The 18,576-nt window shown below is 53.0% G+C and overlaps 1 protein-coding gene across 1 annotated transcript in view; it reads left to right on the plus strand.

Annotated features, from left to right (window-relative positions):
• The window catches only part of TTC21A (tetratricopeptide repeat domain 21A), a 36,873-nt gene that overhangs the window by 4,366 nt on the left and 13,931 nt on the right, over positions 1-18,576 (plus strand). The window contains exons 5-14 of the mRNA XM_047873916.1: positions 160-282; positions 2,562-2,719; positions 7,241-7,325; positions 9,399-9,497; positions 10,480-10,672; positions 14,306-14,403; positions 14,570-14,770; positions 15,554-15,683; positions 17,389-17,546; positions 17,774-17,989. Coding sequence (XP_047729872.1) covers positions 160-282; positions 2,562-2,719; positions 7,241-7,325; positions 9,399-9,497; positions 10,480-10,672; positions 14,306-14,403; positions 14,570-14,770; positions 15,554-15,683; positions 17,389-17,546; positions 17,774-17,989 — 1,461 coding nt within the window. The remainder of the gene's footprint in view (positions 1-159; positions 283-2,561; positions 2,720-7,240; positions 7,326-9,398; positions 9,498-10,479; positions 10,673-14,305; positions 14,404-14,569; positions 14,771-15,553; positions 15,684-17,388; positions 17,547-17,773; positions 17,990-18,576) is intronic.

Consider the following 18,576-nt stretch of genomic DNA (forward strand, 5'->3'; position numbering starts at 1 on the left):
AGCAATCAGAGCGAAGTCCTGACAGTGAGAGAGAGCAGGGCCGCCCTGGAGTCTGCAAGTAGGTGTGCCTGGCAGGGCCTGGGGGTGGAGAGTGACAGGGGTCGGACAAGAGGCTCTGCGCGGCCAAGGACTTCATCTTCTGTCTTGTTCTGATCCCAGGGTTATGTGCTCAGAGGCTGGGTGGACCTCACCTCAGACAAGCCCCACATCGTGAAGAAATCCATCAAGTACCTGGAACAAGGAATGCAGGACGCCAAAGATGTGCTGGGGCTGATGGGAAAGGTGGGCAGCGGGGGACGGAGGCGGGGCGGGGGGTTGTCTCTGCCTGGGCCATTGGAGCCAAAGATCCACCAGGGGACTTCGGGCCAGACGCTCTGTCTCCAGGCCCTCTCCTGGCCGATGAGGAGCGGGGGCCCAGAGACAGTCAGGGTCACACGGCAGCCCAGGGCCCACTCGGTTCTCACAGTCCTTCCGGCTCGGTGTGGGTTCCCGTCTCGTTCTGCATGGGTGGGGCGGGGGGGGGGGGGTGTGGGTCTTCTCAGGGTCTGTCCTTTTGTCTCTGCCTCTCCTTTCTCACCCGTTAAATTCAATGGGCCGTAAGAGGAGGGAGGTGCGTTGCAAGTTTTATGTTTTCTGATCTCCACTTAAGTTCCTTTTTTCTTACGTGACCCTCACGGAATCAGCCTATGAAAGAAAAACTAGCCTCTTATTCCCTTCTCTTTGTATATATCTTAGAAAAGTGAACGTGTCCTCATTTAAAACAAAACAAAACAGAAGGCTACTAAAGTCAAAAGATGAATGAAAACGACATCCTCAGCCCCCCTGCTCCAGACAACTCACGTGGCCATTTTAGGGCAGCGTCTCCCAGTCTTGCTTCTAGGCACGTGGTTCCGCATGTGCCCTCGCCGGGCTTTCTGGGAAGCAGGAGCCAAGGTGATCCTGGAGCAGGAGGTTTATCGGGGGGCGCCCTTGGGACCAGCACCTGTGGGGAAAGGGACAGGAGCAGGGCTGGGTGACAGAAGTGGCTTCATGACACGGCGCAGGCCTCAGCCGAGTCGGGGTTCTAGGGCTGGGGCGGCCCCTCCCTGACCATGTGCTGGATGGGGGCTACCCCCTGGGGACGGGTGTGACCTGGCAGGAGGCCGCTTCCTTTAGCCACGGATGACCCCACAGGGGTCAGCTGTCAGCTGCCAGCTCTCCTGGTCCTGAAAGGGTTCCCACTGAGCACCTCCGCAGGGCAGGAGATAGCGTTGTTTGGTATGCTTAATATTGACATCTTTAATATGTTTAATACAGCTGTAATCACAGGGCATCCTGTCATTTGGTTCCCTTTTCTTCACGTAAGATTCCACCATATGTAAATGTCACCTTGAACATCTCCATCAAGCCAGTCCCCTGTTGCCTGGGCCCAATATAATTTGTCACCCCAATCTCCTGTTGTTTGGACCGTGACATCGTCTACAGTTTATACTTAGAGTGCTGCAGTGGGGTCCCTGGGTGGCTCAGTCGGTTAAGCGTCCGACTCAGGATCTCACGGTTCATGGGTTCGAGCCCCGCGTTGGGCTCTGTGCTGACAGCCCAGAACCTGGAGCCTGCTTCGGATTCGGTGTCTCCCTCTCTCTCTGCTCCTCCCCGACTCACACACTCTCTCTCTCTCGCTCTCTCTCAAAAATAAATAAACATTAAAAAGAAAGAAAGAAAGAGGGCTGCAGTGAGCACATGTATGCATAAACCTTCATCTAGAACAGTCCTCCTCTTGTTCTTAATAAGTCGTGGAAGGGCGGGTTGCCGAAGGTCTAACAAAAGCTCCCCTCAGAGCCCAGTTTCAAGTCCTTTGGGAGCAGTGCCCTCTGCCCCTCAGGCACATGTCGTGCCTCACTCAGGAGAACCTGGTGGCTGACACTGGCCTGCAGAAGCCAAACTCTGGCCCAGGGGGCCCTGACAGAGAAAAACAAGACGCTTTTTAAGGGGGCTACCTGCAGGCACTAGCCGCCCCTGGGCCTGGGTGAGCGGTTTTCAGCGATAAGCTTGAAGAAAGCGAACGGGGTTCAGCATCTGACTTCGGCTCAGGTCATGATCTTGCAGTTCGTGACTCCGAGCCCCGCACGGGGCCCTCCGCTGTCAGTGCAGATCCTCTGTCCCCCTCTCTCTGGCCCTCCCTCACTTCACACCCTCTCTCTCTCTCAAAAATAAACATTAAAAAAAAAAAAAAGAAATTTAGAAAAGAAAGCGAATGGGAAACGAGTGGGCCGTTGGTGGAACTCAGAAGTGCCCGGCACCCCCGGGCCTCCCTCTAGCGGGTCCCCTCGCGTGGCCCTGCTGGATCCCACGCCTGCTCGGGGCTCACCCGTCTCCCTGGAGCCCCTGCCTTGCCTGTCCAGGAGCCCAAGATTGCTGTGGACCCTGATTTGTCGCTCTGAGCGCTGACTGCTTCCCCAGGGGCTTCGAGGGGGCCTACAGTGCCCACGTGTCAGGCTCTGCTCCTGTCCTGGCAGAAACACTGACACCGCCCCCTCCCTCCGTGGGCACCGATGGAGACTCCTCTCTTGGGCTTTCAACAGGCGACATACTTCATGCTGCAGCAGAACTACTCGGAGGCCCTGGAGGTGGTGAACCAGATCACCAGCACCTCGGGGAGCTTCCTGCCCGCCCTCGTCCTAAAGATGCGGCTGTTCTTGGCTCGGCAGGACTGGGAGCAGGCGGTAGAAACAGGACACAGGTGAGGGGCGGGGGTCGCTTCCTTTCTTTGCCAGCCGAGGGCGCTGATAGGGTCCCATCGTACGAGCTGGGGAGATGGAGACGCCATGTATTTGACGGAACAAGACAAAAAAGTGACTATTGTTGACAGCGGAGCTATGAATGGTGATGCGATCACATGGGGAGGGCAGGGAGGATGCGGTCTGATGGACACACAGAGAAATGGGCATTATCTAGAGGCACGAGCTGATCGTGTAGGAGGGCGCTGGAGGGAACGACCCAAAGAACCCAAAGCAGCCAGGTTATGGGACGACAAGCAGTTGTCTCTAAGGAGAGGAGGGCAGGGGGGAGTAAAGGGACCGCTGCACTATTTAATTGTTTTCAACTACGGGTATGATATACTGTGATAAAAGCTTCAGGGGGAGAGGTCCCCGGTGACTTAGCTGAGGCTGGGCACGTCAGCCAGACGGCCAGCTCTAGGGAGTCCCTGGGCCACGTGGAAGCCAGGCACCTCGTCAGGGTGACCTGGGAGCGCTGTCCTCGTCGATAGAAAACAAGACCACTTCAGGGGAAGGGTTGTCTGATGGAAGGTTTTCTGAGGATGGGATTTTCTAGATAAACTGAAGCCTCTCTCTTTAAACTCTTAGTGCCTCAACTATTTCTATTAAGTAATTCTAAATGTTCTCCCCCAAAGAGAGTCGCAGGCTAATTTTATTTTTTTTTCCCAAGCGATCACAAGTTATCACTGTGAAACGTTACTGAATTGTGGTAATACACCCCACACAGTTCAAGAACAAAACAAATCGCAAGCAGACCCCTTGCCCCGCTGTGAACGGATGGTAATTTCTCTGATGATCTTCACTGATATCTGCGTCTCCGAGAGAGGCAGCCGGTCACAAATGAACGGGAATTTCTGCCAGCTCGGCCCGCGGGGGCCCCCACGTGCAGTGCCTGTGTGGGCCTGGCTGATGCCTGGCCAGTGTCCTTGGCGGGAGCTGGCTCAAGAGCTTGCTCTGGAGGCCTGGCCTTCGGCCAGCGGGATACCTGGGGACACCTGGCCGAAAGCCACAACCTCAGTGTGCACCACCTCCCTCGCCCAGCCCCCCTGCCCCGGTGTTCAGTGCCAAAGGGCTGAGGCCCACACCCGATGCCTGCCCTCCTGGAGGTTTTCCCAGGTAGTGGTGCTCCCAGAACTTATCTTTTTAAGTTTGTTTGTTGGTTTAAGTAATCTCTACGCCCAGCGTGGGGCTTGAACTCACCACCCCAAGATCAAGAGTCTCATGCTTTTCACACTGAGCCAGCTGGGCGCCTAGCCCCCATTGCCTTTTTTTTTTTTTTAAATCTCTGCCCCCCTCTAAGTGTGTTTCTTTTTCCATCCCTAATATTATTTATTTTTCCCTGTCCTCTTGTTTTCCTTCGTCAACATTAGAATAAGTATTTCTTTTATTAGTCTTTTCAAAAACTTTTTTTTTTATGCTTATTTTTAAGAGAGACAGAGCAGGAGCAGGGGAGACAGGGAGAGAGGGAGACACGGAGAAAGAGAGAGAGAGACACGGGGCGGGGGGAGACACAGAATCTGAAGCAGGCTTCAGGCTCCCGATGTGGGGCTCGAACTCAAGAACCATGAGTTCATGACTTGAGCCAAAATCAGACGCGTAACCGACTGAGTCGCCCAGGAGCCCCCTTATTGGTCTTTCTAAAGATGCAGCTTTGAGTTTTGTTAATGGTCTCTACCGCATCTCTGTTTTCTACTTCATTAATGTCTGCTCTTTATGATTTCCAGCGACTTCTTCCTTTGGGGCTGTTCTGCTCTTGTTGGATCAAGGGCTGTTCAACTCTTGAGGTGGATGCCTGGCTGACCCATTCTCAATCTTCTTTTAGAATATCAGTGTGTACGTCTGTGGATGTCCCTCAAGGCACCATTTTTAGTAGTATCTACACATCTGGATGCATATATTTTCAGGATCATTTTGGCTCTAAGAATTTTCTAATAACCACTCTGATTCTTCTTTAGTGCATAAGTTATTTAAACGTTTTTTGGGGGGAGACATCTGGATGGCTCAGGCGGTTGAGCATCTGACTCTTGATCTCAGCTCAGGTCACGATCTCAGGGTCATGGGATCGAGACCAGCTTTGTGCTGAGCACTGAGCTTGCTTGGGATTCTCTCTCTCTCTCTCCCTCTCTCCCTCTCTCCCTCTCTCCCTGTCTCCCTGTCTCCCTCTCCCTCTGCCCTTCCCCTGTTGGTTCTCTCTCTCTCTTTAAAACAAAATTTTTTAGGAGAGCCTGGGTGGCTCAGTCGGTTAGGCAACTGACTTGGGTTCAGGTCATGATCTCACGGCTCGTGGGTTCGAGCCCCGCATCAGGCTCTGTGCTTAGAGGTCAGAGCCTGGAGCCTGCTTCAGGTTCTGTGTCTCCCTTTCTCTCTGTTCCTCCCCTGCTCGTTCTCTGTCTCTCTCTGTCAAAACTAAATAAACATTAAAAAAATTTTTTCTAAATAAATAATTTTTTTTTTAATTTTAAGTTTTATTTAAATATCCAAATGTGTTTGGTGAGTACCTTCAGAATCACCATGAATGGTTAGAACTGTTTGAATGTTAACTGTGCCTATCTAATCATGTTAGAATTTTGTGTGTTCATTAGAGTAACACTCTTTTTTCTAATGTTTATTTGAGAGAGAGAGAGAGAGAGAGTGTGTGTGTGTGTGTGTGTGAGAGAGAGAGAGAGAGAGAGAGAGTGGGGGAGGGGCATAGAGAGAGGGAGACACAGAATCGGAAGCAGGTCCCAGGCTCTGAGCGGTCAGCACAGAGCCCGACGCGAGGCTCGAACTCACAACCTGTGAGATCATAACCTGAGCTGAAGTTGGACACTTAACCACCCAGGCGCCCCTAAAGTAACCCTCTATTAAGCAGAAGGCCATCCCTGACCAGGCTGAAAAATATATGAAGTTTCCTATAAAGAAACAGAACATCGAAAACCCCACAGTACGTATGACCAGAAACCGCATGTTCACAATGAAACACATGATGGAAAGCGAGGTTCTCTTTCCATCTGACAGCACGGATTGCCCCCTAGGCACCTCTCCACCACCCCAGGACCATGGTACGATAATCACGCCTGTGTTCACTGCAACATGAATGGCCTCTGTCACAAAGACACCCCAGACATATGACTTAAATAACGTGAAAGGTTATTCCTCTGCCAGGTAAAAGTTCGGGTGGTTGCCCGGGACAGGGGCAGCAACTTCACTCTGGAGGGTCCCGCGCCCCTTCTTTCTGCCACTCTACCTAGGATGCGGCTCACATGGCCCACATGACAGCCAGTAGGAAGGAGGAAAGAGAAGAAATGGAAGGCATATGCTGTGAGGGTACAGCTGGACGTCACCTGGGGCACTTGCATTCACATCCTGTTGGCCAGAACTTAGTCACAGGGCCACACCTAAGCTGCAGGGGGAGGCTAGGAGATGTAGTGTTTATTCTGGGTAGCAAGTGCCCAGCCAAGTGGGGAGTTCTATTTTGTTTGTTTGTTTGTTTGTTTGTTTTAAGTAGGCTCCTCACCAAGCACGGAGCCCAACACAGGGCTTGAACTCACAGCCCTGAGCTCAAGACCTGAGCTGAAGGGACACCTGGGTGGCCCATTGGTTAAGCATCTGACTCTTGATCTCAGCTCAGATCTTTTTTTTTTTATGAATATAATTTATTGTCAAATTGGCTTACAAACAACACCCAGTGCTCATCCCAACAAGCGCCCTCCTCAATGTGCATCACCCACTCTCCCTTCCCCCCGCCCCCGCCATGCACCCTCAGTTTGTTCTCTGTATTTAAGAGTCTCTTGTGGTTTGCCTCCCTCCCTGTCTGTTTTTTTTCCCCTTCCCCTCCCCCATGGTCTTCTGTTAAGTTTCTCAAGATCCACATATGAGTGTAAACATGTATCTGTCCTTCTCTGACTGACTTATCAGCATAATACCTTCCAGTTCCATCCATGTTGCTGCAAATGGCATGATTTCATTCTTTCTCATTGCCAAGTAGTATTCCATTGTATATATAAACCACATCTTCTTTATCCATTCGTCAGTTGATGGACATTTAGGCTCTTTCCATCATTTGGCTATTGTTGAGAGTGCTGCTATAAACATTGGGGTACAAGTGCCCCCGTGCCTCAGCACTCCCGTATCCCTTGGGTAAATTCCTACCAGTGCTATTGCTGGGTCATAGGGTAGATCTATTTTTAATTTTTTGAGGAGCCTCCACACTGTTTTCCAGAGCGTTAGCTCAGACCGTGATCTCAGGATCATGAGTTCAAGCCCTGGTCTCCCTCCACGCTGGGGGTGGAGCCTATTAAAAAAAAAAAAAAAAAAAAGATCTGAGCTGAAATCAAGAGTCAGACACTTCACCTACTGAGCCTCCCAGGTGCTGCCCTGGGAGTTCTGTTATTAGAAGGAGAAGGGTAGAATGGATAATACAAGACAATCAGAAGTGGCTGCCACATCACCCTGGCCTTGCCTGTGAATACTCTCGATTCATGGGGCTCCTCTTCCTATTTCAGAATCCTAGAAAAAGATGAAAGCAATATTGACGCCTGCCAAATCCTAGCTGTGCATGAACTTGCAAGAGAAGGAAACATAACCATAGTAAGTTCTTTCAAGACTCAGGAGTCAGACCTTGAAACACGCACAGCCTGAGAGGAAGCCCTCTTAGTGCCCTCATCCCCAGGGTCTTGGAGGGTGCTCCCTGGATCTCAGCTCCTTCCCTCCCTCCCTCCCTCCTACTCCCTGTCAAGGGGAAGTCCTCTGGTTTGCTCTTTGGTTCGGCAGTGAAGTTGACTGTGGTTCAGGTTCACCTGGATAAGCCTTGGGATCCTCACTCATAAAGTGGAGAAAATTCCCACCACTTTGTGAGGTTGTTATAAGGATTAAACGGGGTGACAAACGGGAGAGCTTGGAACAGTGCCTGATGTCATGAAATGCCATTTAAAAAAAAATTTTTTTTAAGTCAATAAATGTTTATGTAAGGATTTTCACATGTGATTCCTTCCACTGCCAATCACCATAGTTCCTCCTAAGTCCAAATCTAATCTTCAAAATAACCCAGAGTTCTTTCTGTTGGGCATCTTTGATCTCCACTTGAATATGGACGTACCTCAAAAATTCCCCACCTGTAATCTTGGGGATCCAATTTTTGTACTTTAGGGGTCAGAGTAGATACATCTGCCTCGTTCTCAATTTCAAACAGCCTCTGAATGTGAATGAGTCCAAATCATATTCACCCCTCAACCAGCACACCCTAGAATTGTACAGATTGTTGGGATACTCCACTACCTAAGATTTTTTAAATTTCTTAGGTCTTTCGCAGAGTTTTAGCAGATAGATGTCTTATCGAACACATAGTTCTGTGAATAAAGGAAACCCCGCATATACTCTATTAGGTGTTTCCAATGATGTAGGTCTGCCGAAAAAGCAGGTATTGGCCAGGTAGAGCCTAGCCCCAAACTTGCTCCTAAGCCCTGTAGTGTTCCACAGAAACCCAAAACAGCCCCCAAACACAGAAACACTTCTTCGTGAAAACCTCAATACCAGGATAGGTTTTTATCTTTAAGAAGAGTTTGCATTCTCAACCCATAACATTGCCTTTTGAGTAAATACACTGCTTCTGTGAAAAGCGTGACAAATCAGGAGTCGCTAAGGGGTCATGATAGGAAGAAGAAGCTTCCGGTTCCTTCTGCGCAGCTCTGAGATTGTGCGTTTTGTGCGGTGGGGTGAGACAGAGGGTACAGTCCATGTTTAGAAGGAACCCTCAAAAGAGGCCCCAGCACCATCGCTGGGTAGGAACCAGAGAACCGATGGGCCTGTCTTCAACTTCATGCAACCCAGGAGCCTTGGGCAGGCCTTCCCGGGGCCTGAGGGTTAATCCTAGGGGCAGAGTTGTCTGAATGCCCGTCCTTCACCCCCCACCTCTCCCTGGCCCAGGCTGCTCAGTGCTAAGCTTGCTTTGCACTGACTGAGCAGAGTAGACCTGCCCCATCCGGGGTTTCACTCCTGGCACTTCTTTGCAACCGGGAACTAAGAACTCCCCGCTCCTCGCTCCTCGGTAGGGAATGGACAGAGGAGTCAACCAGAAAGGACAAAGGCTTTGGAGTCAGTCACCCGGTTGGCTGAGTGACCTCAAGCAAATTACCTAACCTTTCTGACCCTCTGTCTGCTGGACTGGACAATTCAGACAGCTCTATTGACTTCCAGGGCCTTTGAGAGGATTCACTGGCATGACAAGGGGGCACCAGTGTGGTGACTCATGTCACCATGGAGCAGAGGCTCGAGGCCAGGGACTCGCCATGACCATCTGCTCTTGGGCCAGCCCAGGTGATGTGCCGCCGGCCTGGTCAGCCGCTGTGTGGGCACCATGACAGCTGGCTTCTGGCTCTGGCCGGGTGGGTCCGAAAGGGCAACTTCTCTTCGCAAATCCATGAACAAAGGGGCACTGCCAGCTCTTAGGTGCATAAGCTCCTGAAAGTTCCACTACGGGGCTTTGAAATCATACTGGTGCCTGGGCCCACCCCAGTCCAGTTCAACCCAAATTTCTGGGGCTGGCCTCTGGGCATGGGTGTTTTAAGATCTCCCAGGGGGTGCTAAGGGACGGTGGGGTTGTGAACCTCTGCCCAGCTTCCACTTTATATATTGCCTCTGACGTTGTCTGTTTTGTCCCCACAGGCTGCCAATCATGTTAGAAACCTGATTAAGGCACTGGAGACAAGAGAGCCCCAAAATCCAAACCTCCATCTTAAAAAAATCCTTGTGGTTAGCAGGCTGGTAAGAAGGCTCTTTTCCAGGTTTCTGAAATCGTGCTTCTGGCCGGGTGTTCCTAAGGGGAGTCCTATGCCCCCCCCCCCGGGAGCCCCCCGGGGACCCTGCCCTCCCCTCTTTGGCTCCAACTTGGCCTCTCAGGCCGATGGCCCATACCTAGCGGCCCCTACCCGCCTCTGAACAACGCCTGTGTCTCATACACTCCGTTTCCTTGGCCCGGATGTCACTCAGGGACGCTGTAAAGATCAGAGCCATTGGGTCTGACAGTGCTTTTAGAGTAGGAGGCTCCTTATTTGGGGGAAGAGAGCAGTGTTGTGGCTGTTACACGGCAGAGCTATGCCTGCCTCTAGCTCGGGGTGCCAGGGCACCCAACTGCCATATTGTCTCTCTGTGGAAGTGACCTGGAAAGTCGGGCCTGCCCGCACCCCCTCTGCCATGAGGCAGGTGCAAACAGACCAGGTCGCCAAACAGTCTGTCTCTGTCAGACCCTTCAGCCCCAAAGCACATTGACTAGAAGGAGTTGCTGCAAAATCTGGGGTGGCTGTGGGGCCTCAGGAACCAGAACCGTGCGGTTGAATGCCACTGGGACGCCATCCCTCCCTCAGGGACACACACCTGTGTCTGCTTCTCTGTGCTCGTTCTCCACACACGGCCGGGAACATGGCTGCCCTCGGGGCCACGTCCCACCAACAGGGCACAAAGGGCTCTGCCCCCCCTTCAGTTTTTGAAAAACTTCTTGGCGACTCAGACAGGAGGTGGGCCCTTTGGAGGGCCCCGTTCCTGGAGGCAAATTCCACAGATGTGGCCAGTGTGAGGCTTTGGAAGCTGGACAAGTGCACAGCCCCGGCTATATGGGTCATGGGCCCCTCTTAGTCTCTCCTAAGCACCCGAAATGGGACTGCCAAAGTGTCCCCCATTTCTGACACGGCCTTGCTCGGACAAGCTGGACTGACGGGTCTCCCTATTCCCACATGTCCGTTCCTTGCAGTGTGGAAGGCACCAGGCGATTCTGCAGCTGGTGTGTGGCTTCATTGAGCGCACATTCGTGGCCTCAGCCGCCTACGCCCACGTGGCCACAGAGCTGGGCTATCTCTTCATCCTACAGGACCAAGTGAAGGAGGCATCTCTGTGGTACTCGGAGGCCATGAAATTGGACGAGAGCAGTGTGGCTGCCTTGACAGGTCTATGCGGTCCGGGCAAGGGAGGGGGTGGGGGGTGCGGGAAGGCAGGTCGCAAGGTAGCCTCCGTGGGTCCAGAAGAGAGGCGCTGGGAAGCATCTTCCCTAGAGGGTGTGTGAGTTTTGGAGTACATTGTACGATGGGGTGCCATTCCATGAATTGGTGTCTGTTTGTTTGAGAGAGAGAGAGAGAGAGAGAGAGAGAGTGTGTGTGTGTGTGTGTGTGAGAGAGAGAGAGTGGGGGAGGGGCAGAGGGAGTGAAGGAATCTCAAGCAGGCTCCACATATGGGGCTCGATCCCACAACCCTGGGGTCATGACCTGGGCCGAAATCAAGAGTTAGGCACTCAGCCAACTGAGTCACCCAGGCACCCCATGAATCAGCAAGCATAGACGTAAGAGACACAGGAACTGTCAGAGTGTGGCCACAGCCCCTCGGATCTGCATCAGACCTCCGATGTCCACACTGTGACCCCCCTGGAGGACCAGCAGCCTGCCCCTTCCGCTCGGGGGCCCTGCCTCTTCTCAGGCCCGGCAAGGCCAGTGGTGGAGAGGGTCCCAGTCCGGGAGCACCCCAACCCAAAGCCCCTAGACTCTCCCTCTGCAGGCCCTGAGCTGAGAGGCCACCAGAGCAATAGTTTTGAGAGTTTTACTTCCCTGTCTGTCCAGAGGCCCGCCCACCCCGCTCTAGAGAAAGGTCAGCAAATTTCCCAGACCCCAATTTTCCTTTTACACATTTTGTTTTTAAGCCTTCAAATCTACGGCGTCTGGTGAACTCTGAACCAGCAACTTAATTTTGGCTGAGGAAACTGTATGGTCCCAGGCTCAAGGCAGGCTGGCTCCTTGCCCCAGCTCTCAGGAGCCGTGTCTTTTGGGTCCAGCCACTTCTCTCTATGGTCCAGGCTCTTCGCCAGCACAGCACGGTTATCTGAGAGGTCGTTCACCACGTCAGCTGACCCGTGAGCCCAGGCATCTTCCTCCACTTCCAAACCCATAAAATCCCGGAAGACGTTTTGAAAAGATAACGCAGCCCCAGAAAGAGAGAAAGCTGCCTTTGGTGGACCAGAAACTTTGAGAACGTCACATTTCTAGAGGATATAAAACAGATAGCATCAAAAGTAAGGAAATGACAAGCCATTCTGGAAAGCCGTATGCCAACATGGTACACAGACGGGGCAGCTAAAGAAACGAGCAGACCCGTTTTCTCCCAAAGAGCTCCAAGAAAAACAAAAGTTGACAAATAACAAGGGGCGCCTGGGCGACTCAGTCGGTTGAGTGTCTGACTCTTGGTTTCGGCTCAGGTCATGATCTCACGCTTTGTGAGATTGAGCCCCGCCTCGGGCTCTGTGCTCCCAGCGCCTGCTGGGCATTCTCTCTCTCCCTCTCTCGCCTCTCTTTCTCACTCTCTCTTTCTCAAAATAAACATTAAAAAAAAAAAAAAGCAAGCTCATGGTCGCTGGAGGCTGGGAGCTACACAAGCCACGGGGCAGTCAGCGAGATGACAGGGGGACCAGAGAATGGAATCAAGGAGACCTTTCAAGGCGGTGGGGCAGGAGGGAGCAGAGCAGAGCCCCTGTTTCCCACCACCACCAGGGACATGAAGGACAAAAAGACTTGCTCCACACACAGGCCACACCCCCTAGGACAGCCCCCACCCAGCTCAGTCCTTCCCCACTTCCTCATTCAGGGGAGCCCCCTCGCCAGTCAGCCAGAAGGGAAGTCCAGTGCCCAGAAAAACAGTGACCTTAACAATTTGGGAAATCTGCCTCAGCTGCTAATACTCATCAGTCTAGTCCGTTTGTAAATCTGCTAACAGTTTGAAAGAGGGGCCAAGTGGACCATGCAAAGCCAAGGCCCTCTGAGGAGCCAAGTTTAAAGCCAGATACAGAAAAGACTTCGCCACCCCCCACTAAAACACCAGGGTTTTCAGAGGCTACAATGTCAGTCAATAAGTAAAGAAGAGGCTACTATGGCAAAGATTGTAGAGAACGAAAAAGTTACTGAACATTACAAATAACGATTGCAAAGTAAATTAACTCCATAGATGAGCCAAATAGCGGGATGCATATAAGTGAAAAACCAGGATGTTCATTAGGAAGACAGTCAGGAATAAATACACCAAAATGACCAAGAAATATCTATAAAAGAGATTCCTCTTTTATAGTAGTAGGAATAGAAGGATTTGTCTTCCCAAACTCAAAACACATTACAGAACGCCAGTAGGTACGTCAGCTCCAAGTCAATGCTGGAGTAAACAAGGCGATAAACAGAACAGAAACAGGTCTTACAAATAAAGTGACATTTCAAACCAATATGGCGGTAGGTTTCAACAATTCATGGTTGGACATCTGGCTATCCAGTATGAAAAACGTAAAGGGAAGTTCCCAGCTCACACCATATTCAGAAATAAACTTCAGGGGCGCCTGGCTGGCTCAGTTGGTAAAGCATGTGACTATTAATCTTGAGGTCGTGAGTTCAAGCCCCACATCAGGGGTAAAAATTATTTTTAAAAATGTTTTTTTAATTTAAAAGCCCCAGGTGAATTAAACATTTAAACATAAAAGTTCAGCTGGACTTGGGTTCCCTGGAGGAAACTCAGAAGCCCTAAAAGAAAATATTTTACGGATCTATGTAAAACTTTAGAACTAATGGATGGCAAAAGACAGTGAAAAATAGTTAAAAGGTGAATGGCAAACTGGTAGAAAATGTTTGCTATAAAGGGTTAATAATCTTAATATTTATGAAGAGAAAACAAATCGCCCTAAAATAAAATCAGGCTAGGGGCGCCTGGGTGGCTCAGCCGGTTAAGCGTCTGACTTTGGCTCGGGTCATGATCTCACGGTTCGTGGGTTCGAGCCCCGCATCGGGCTCTGTGCTGACAGCCCAGAGCCTGGAGCCTGCTTCAGAACCTGTGTCTCCTTCTCTCTCTCTCCTTCTTCCCTCCCCCACTCGTGCTCTGTCTCTGTCTCTCAGAAATAAATAAAAATTAAAAAAAAAAAAAAAAGAATCAGGCTAAAGCTAGGTACAGGAGATTCACAGGAGAAAGGAAAGGGGCATTAAATGTATGGAAAAATGCTCCTTTCCCCTCTTGGTAAAAAAAAAGGAACTAAAATGAGTTGTTTTTCATGTTTTCACTGGCAAAGAGTAAAGCACGTCGTGGAGGTTGTGGGGAAAGGCTACTTTCAAATTCTTGGCAGTAACACTAATTCAAACATCTCCAGAGGACAAGTTGGCCTTATCTATCAACATTTTAGATATACACGCCCTTTGACCAATCAACTCGACTGCAGGAATTAGAACGCGGAAATATGTTTACCGTGGCACTGGAGCATTTAAGCATCGAAAGCAAACTAGATGCGAAATGAGGTGTCCTTCAACGGGGCAGTAGTTAAATAAAATGTCCCAGCCACGGTGCATGGTTAAAGGCAGAGCACGAGCTAGGGATATGCTTCCCTGCCCGCCTCGTGCCTCGAATTCTTTACCAGGAGCGAGCATCGCTCTTTACGTTTGCGGAGATGTTGGGAAAGGCCCCCTGCACAGCCGCCCGTCCTTCCGCTGTCTCATCCCTGCTCTTGGCCCGCGGGCCTGCCGGCTCCGTGTCCGAGCTGGCTCCTCACGCTTGTCCTGCCCCGTTCCCAGGGATCATCTGGTGCCAGATCTTGGACGGCCACCTGGAGGAGGCTGAACAGCAGTTGGAATTTATGAAGGAGGTGCAGCAGTGTCTCGGGAAGTCTGAGGTCAGAGCTCCCTGGGGACGCGGGCCGCTCCAGGCTTGTGTCCCCGGCCCTCCCCTCGCCCCAGTTTCCGGCACCCAGCGGCCAACACGGCCGGACTCCTGCTTTGCGCTCGCCTCCCCACGGCCCGGCTGGCGTTGGTGCCGAGACCTGGGCTTGCCTCCCCCAGGTGCTGGTTTTCCTCCAGGCCCTTCTGGCGTCCAGGAAGCACAAGGGGGAGCAGGAGGCCACCGGGCTCCTGAAGGAGGCTGCGGGGCTGCACTTCGCCGGCATGCAGGGCCTCCCCCTGGGCTCCGAGTACTTTGAAAAGCTGGACCCCCTCTTCCTGGTCTGCATCGCCAGGGAGTACTTGCTCTTCTGCCCCAAGCAGGTTAGAGGAAGTCCCATCTGCACGGCGGGGGTCTGGAGCATAGGCCTGGACGGGGGCAAAGACCTCGTCTGGCCCCGTCAGCAGGCGGCTCTGAGCCCCTGAAGTTCGGGGACCCATTGCTTTTCAATTTTTTTTTTTTAATGTTTATTTATTTTCGAGAGACTGAGAGAGACAGAGCGTGTGCCGGGGAGGAGCAGAGAGAGAGAGAGAGAGAGAGAGAGACACACACACACACACACACACACACACACACACACAGAATCTGAAGCAGGCTCCAGGCTCTGAGCTGTCAGCACAGCCCCCAGGGGGTCCTGCTGCTGCTGGCCCACAGACCACACTCGCGGGAACAGGGCACTGCTCCACGCCTCTGCCTTTATCCTAGACAATAACCAGCTCCCTTTTCCCCCACAAGTCTTCTAAGAAGTCTGTTAGTCTCTACTTCTTTGCCTGCTTTACTTGTTTGCCTATTTGCCCAGCCAGTCAAGATTCTCCGTGGGCAAGGATCTTATCTTGCTATCGTAATGTCCCCCCCAGTGCCACGTAATGAGTCATTCCACAAATATCTATTAAGTGCACCACCGTGTGCCGGACGCCGTGGTAGGTACTGGGGACACAACCGTCAGCAAAACAAAGTCCCCATTCTCTGCAGCTTCCGCGGTAGCACCAGATGGCACGGACTGGATAAGAAAGTAAAATTCCTTCACTGAGAGAGTGTTTCCTGAGAGCTTTAGGAGTCTCTCTGGAATGGGGCAAACCGTCCAGCCAGGCCCCGTGTTCCTACAGCCCCGGTCGCCGGGCCAGATCGTGTCTCCACTTCTCAAACAAGTCGCTGTGATCCTGAATCCTGTCGTCAAGGCGGCGCCAGCTCTGATCGACCCCCTGTACGTGATGGCTCAGGTCAAGTACCTCTCAGGTGAGCCCGCGTCTGCTCATCCATTCAGCCACCGCCCCGGGGGTCGCAGCCCCCTGCCTCAGGCGGTTTACACAGACACACACACACACCCTCACCAGGCCCGGCCACGTCCCTGGCCTCCACTCCCCAGAAACCGGCCTGACTTCCCTCGCCAGCAGGGGTCTCTCCCACCCGCCCTGCTACTGGAGGCTTCCTCGCTCGCTCTGCGCGGGGTACCGCGGCTGAAGTGGCTGAACTTCAGTTCCGCACAGGATCCACTGGTCCCCAGGACAGGCAGAAATGCCCTCATGAGGTCTGCATTCTAGTAAGGGGAAATAGACGATACGCGGAACAGAGAAGCACGCGGCCTTGTTTGTTAGGACACAGGAATTCCGTGGAGGAAACCAAAGCGGGGGAGGGGGTGGGAACCGGCAGGGTCGCAGTTATTAAAAGGTGGGCAGGAGGGCATCACGGGGAGGTGGGACCCTGTAGCATTCGGCTCTCAGAGCCTCAGGGTGGCCAGAGCAATGTCCTTCCAGCTTCTGTCTCGAGACCCAGGTCCTGGAGAGAGAGGGAAAGGGGAGACGCGTCCGGGGGAACCTTGCTGTCCCCTCTGAGGACTCTCCACCTGTGGCCTTGCACCCCAGTCTGCCTGGAAGGCAGGCTGATCTCTGGTGCGCTGGGGGCTTCCGAAGGATCCCAAATGCCATGGCATGTGTCTGGCTTCTGGCACGGCCTGGCGTGGGTCACACCGAGCAGAGACAGCCCCTCCCCCGACCCTGTCTTCATCCGTGGGCCTCCCCGTTGTCATCTGGGTTTCCAGGTTTCCCCACAAGCTTCAGGGGCTCCTGGGTACGAGGCAAGGGCAGGAGCACTCCCCCAGGGGTGCGGGCAGCTGGCAACAAGCAAGTTAAGGGCCAAAGCAAGGTCTCCAGCCGCTTAGGTTGCCATAGTGACATCTTTGCATTTCTGCAGCAGCGCACATGGAAGGAGCAGGGAGTTGGGGACCCAGAAGCAGCTGCTCCCCTCCCCGCCGGGTTATGGGCCCTGAGCGGGAGCTGTTGCGGGACCTGGATGGAGAGAGAGGGGGACTCTCCTACCAGCTCACTGCACCCCACCCCTGGGCTTGCACTGCTGCTGGCTGGGGGCCAGTCTGGCTGCAGGGAGAGCCCTCAGCCCCTGAGCGCCAAGGTAGGCAGAGCTCAGCCTCAGGAGCCGATGGCCCTGGGTCCAAATGCTGACTTTGTCCCTCGCAAGCTGAGTTACTCACGTAACTGGGTTCCAGTTCTACATCTAAAAGACACAGACAATACCGCCCATCTTGCAGGGCTGGGCACATAGTAACCCCGACTTTCCAAAAGTGCTTTGCATAAAGCAAGTGCTTCGTAAGACGGGGCTATTACAGTTGCTGCTATTGTTAGGTTCCGTTCTGCTCTGAGGTGTGGGACTCGAGACTTAAGTGTCCCCCGGAGCTTCTGGACAGAGCAGTGACGTGCCTCAGCCATCTCCTCGAGGGTTGCCCCACAGTCTGAGTTTCCAGGCTTTTGTCTGGGTAGTTGTAATTTCAAGAAGAGACCTCTGAGCGAAACAGAACAGAACTGGGTGAAATGGCCAACTCGTGTATTTCTGGGTAACGGAACACACAAAATTCATTCTGCCTCTACATACTGGGTCCTGGGAGTCCCCCAGGGACCCCTGGATGTAGAGGTCTGTTTATTGTTTCTAGGAGAGTTAGAGAATGCCCAGAGCACCCTGCAGCGTTGCCTGGAGCTGGACCCCACCTCCGTGGACGCCCACCTCCTCATGTCCCACATCTACCTGGCGCAGGGCAATTTTGCCATGTGCTCCCACTGCTTAGAGCTGGGCGTCAGTCACAACTTCCAGGTGGGGGTCCTCTGTGCCCAGTCGCCCCGCCCCCGCCTCCCCAAGCCCAGCTGGCCAACAGCCCCCACTTGCCCTGGGAGAGGCCCCAGGAGCTCCCGGCATCCCTCAGACCCTTCTGCGGGCCAAAGGCCAGGGCAGGCTCGGTGGGCTTCCGCGGCTTTCTCCAGTCCGGGTGCCTTGAGCAGCAGCCGTGAACCGGGGCCCCACACTCCACTCTGCTCCTCTAGGTCCGAGACCACCCCCTCTACCACTTGGTCAAGGCCAGGGCCCTCAACAAGTGTGGGGACTATCCAGAAGCCATAAGGACGCTGAAAATGATCATAAAATTACCAACTCGGAAGACGGAAGAAGGCAAGAAACTCCGCGGGCCCTCCATGCAGCCCAGTGAGCGGGCGTCCCTCTTACTGGAACTGGCAGAGGCCCTCCGCATGAATGGGGAGCTGGTAAGAAATACCACGCTCTCGTCCCTGGGGACTGGGGCATGTTGGAGGTCCAGGGTAAGCCTGGGAACCAGGCTCTTTGGTTCTGGCTGATGTTTATTCGTTCTATTATTCGAGCCTTTATTCATTTGGGAGCATATCTTACCCCCGCCCAAAGGCCTCGATGGCTCCCGGTGCCCTCTAGATAACGTCCAAAGCCTACTGAGCCCCACCTGATCTGTCCCCTGCCTGCCTGCCTCACTGTCCCCATGAGGATCTCACAGAGTTAGAGCACACAGGCCCATCAGGACAGCCACGGGTGGTTGTGCAGATTGGGTAAGGCACAGCCCCGGTAGACGCCATAATCACACCACAGTCTTTACGAACTGTGTCCCCTTGGGAGTTTTGTGGTATATAATTTGCTCAACTGTATGAGGCAGCCCTGGGGCCTTGGCAGGTCTGGCTTGGCAAAGACAGGAAGCACCTGAGCATCCTACGCTGGTGTGAAGGAGCAGCGGGGAACACGGGGTGGTGGGGGGGATGGGTAGAGCTGACTCCACAGGCTCCCACGGCCTCGCTGTCCTCACTCACTCACCTGCTCAGCGGAGAGG

Source organism: Prionailurus viverrinus, chromosome C2 (genome assembly GCF_022837055.1).
Source record: "Prionailurus viverrinus isolate Anna chromosome C2, UM_Priviv_1.0, whole genome shotgun sequence".
NCBI lineage: Eukaryota > Metazoa > Chordata > Mammalia > Carnivora > Felidae > Prionailurus > Prionailurus viverrinus.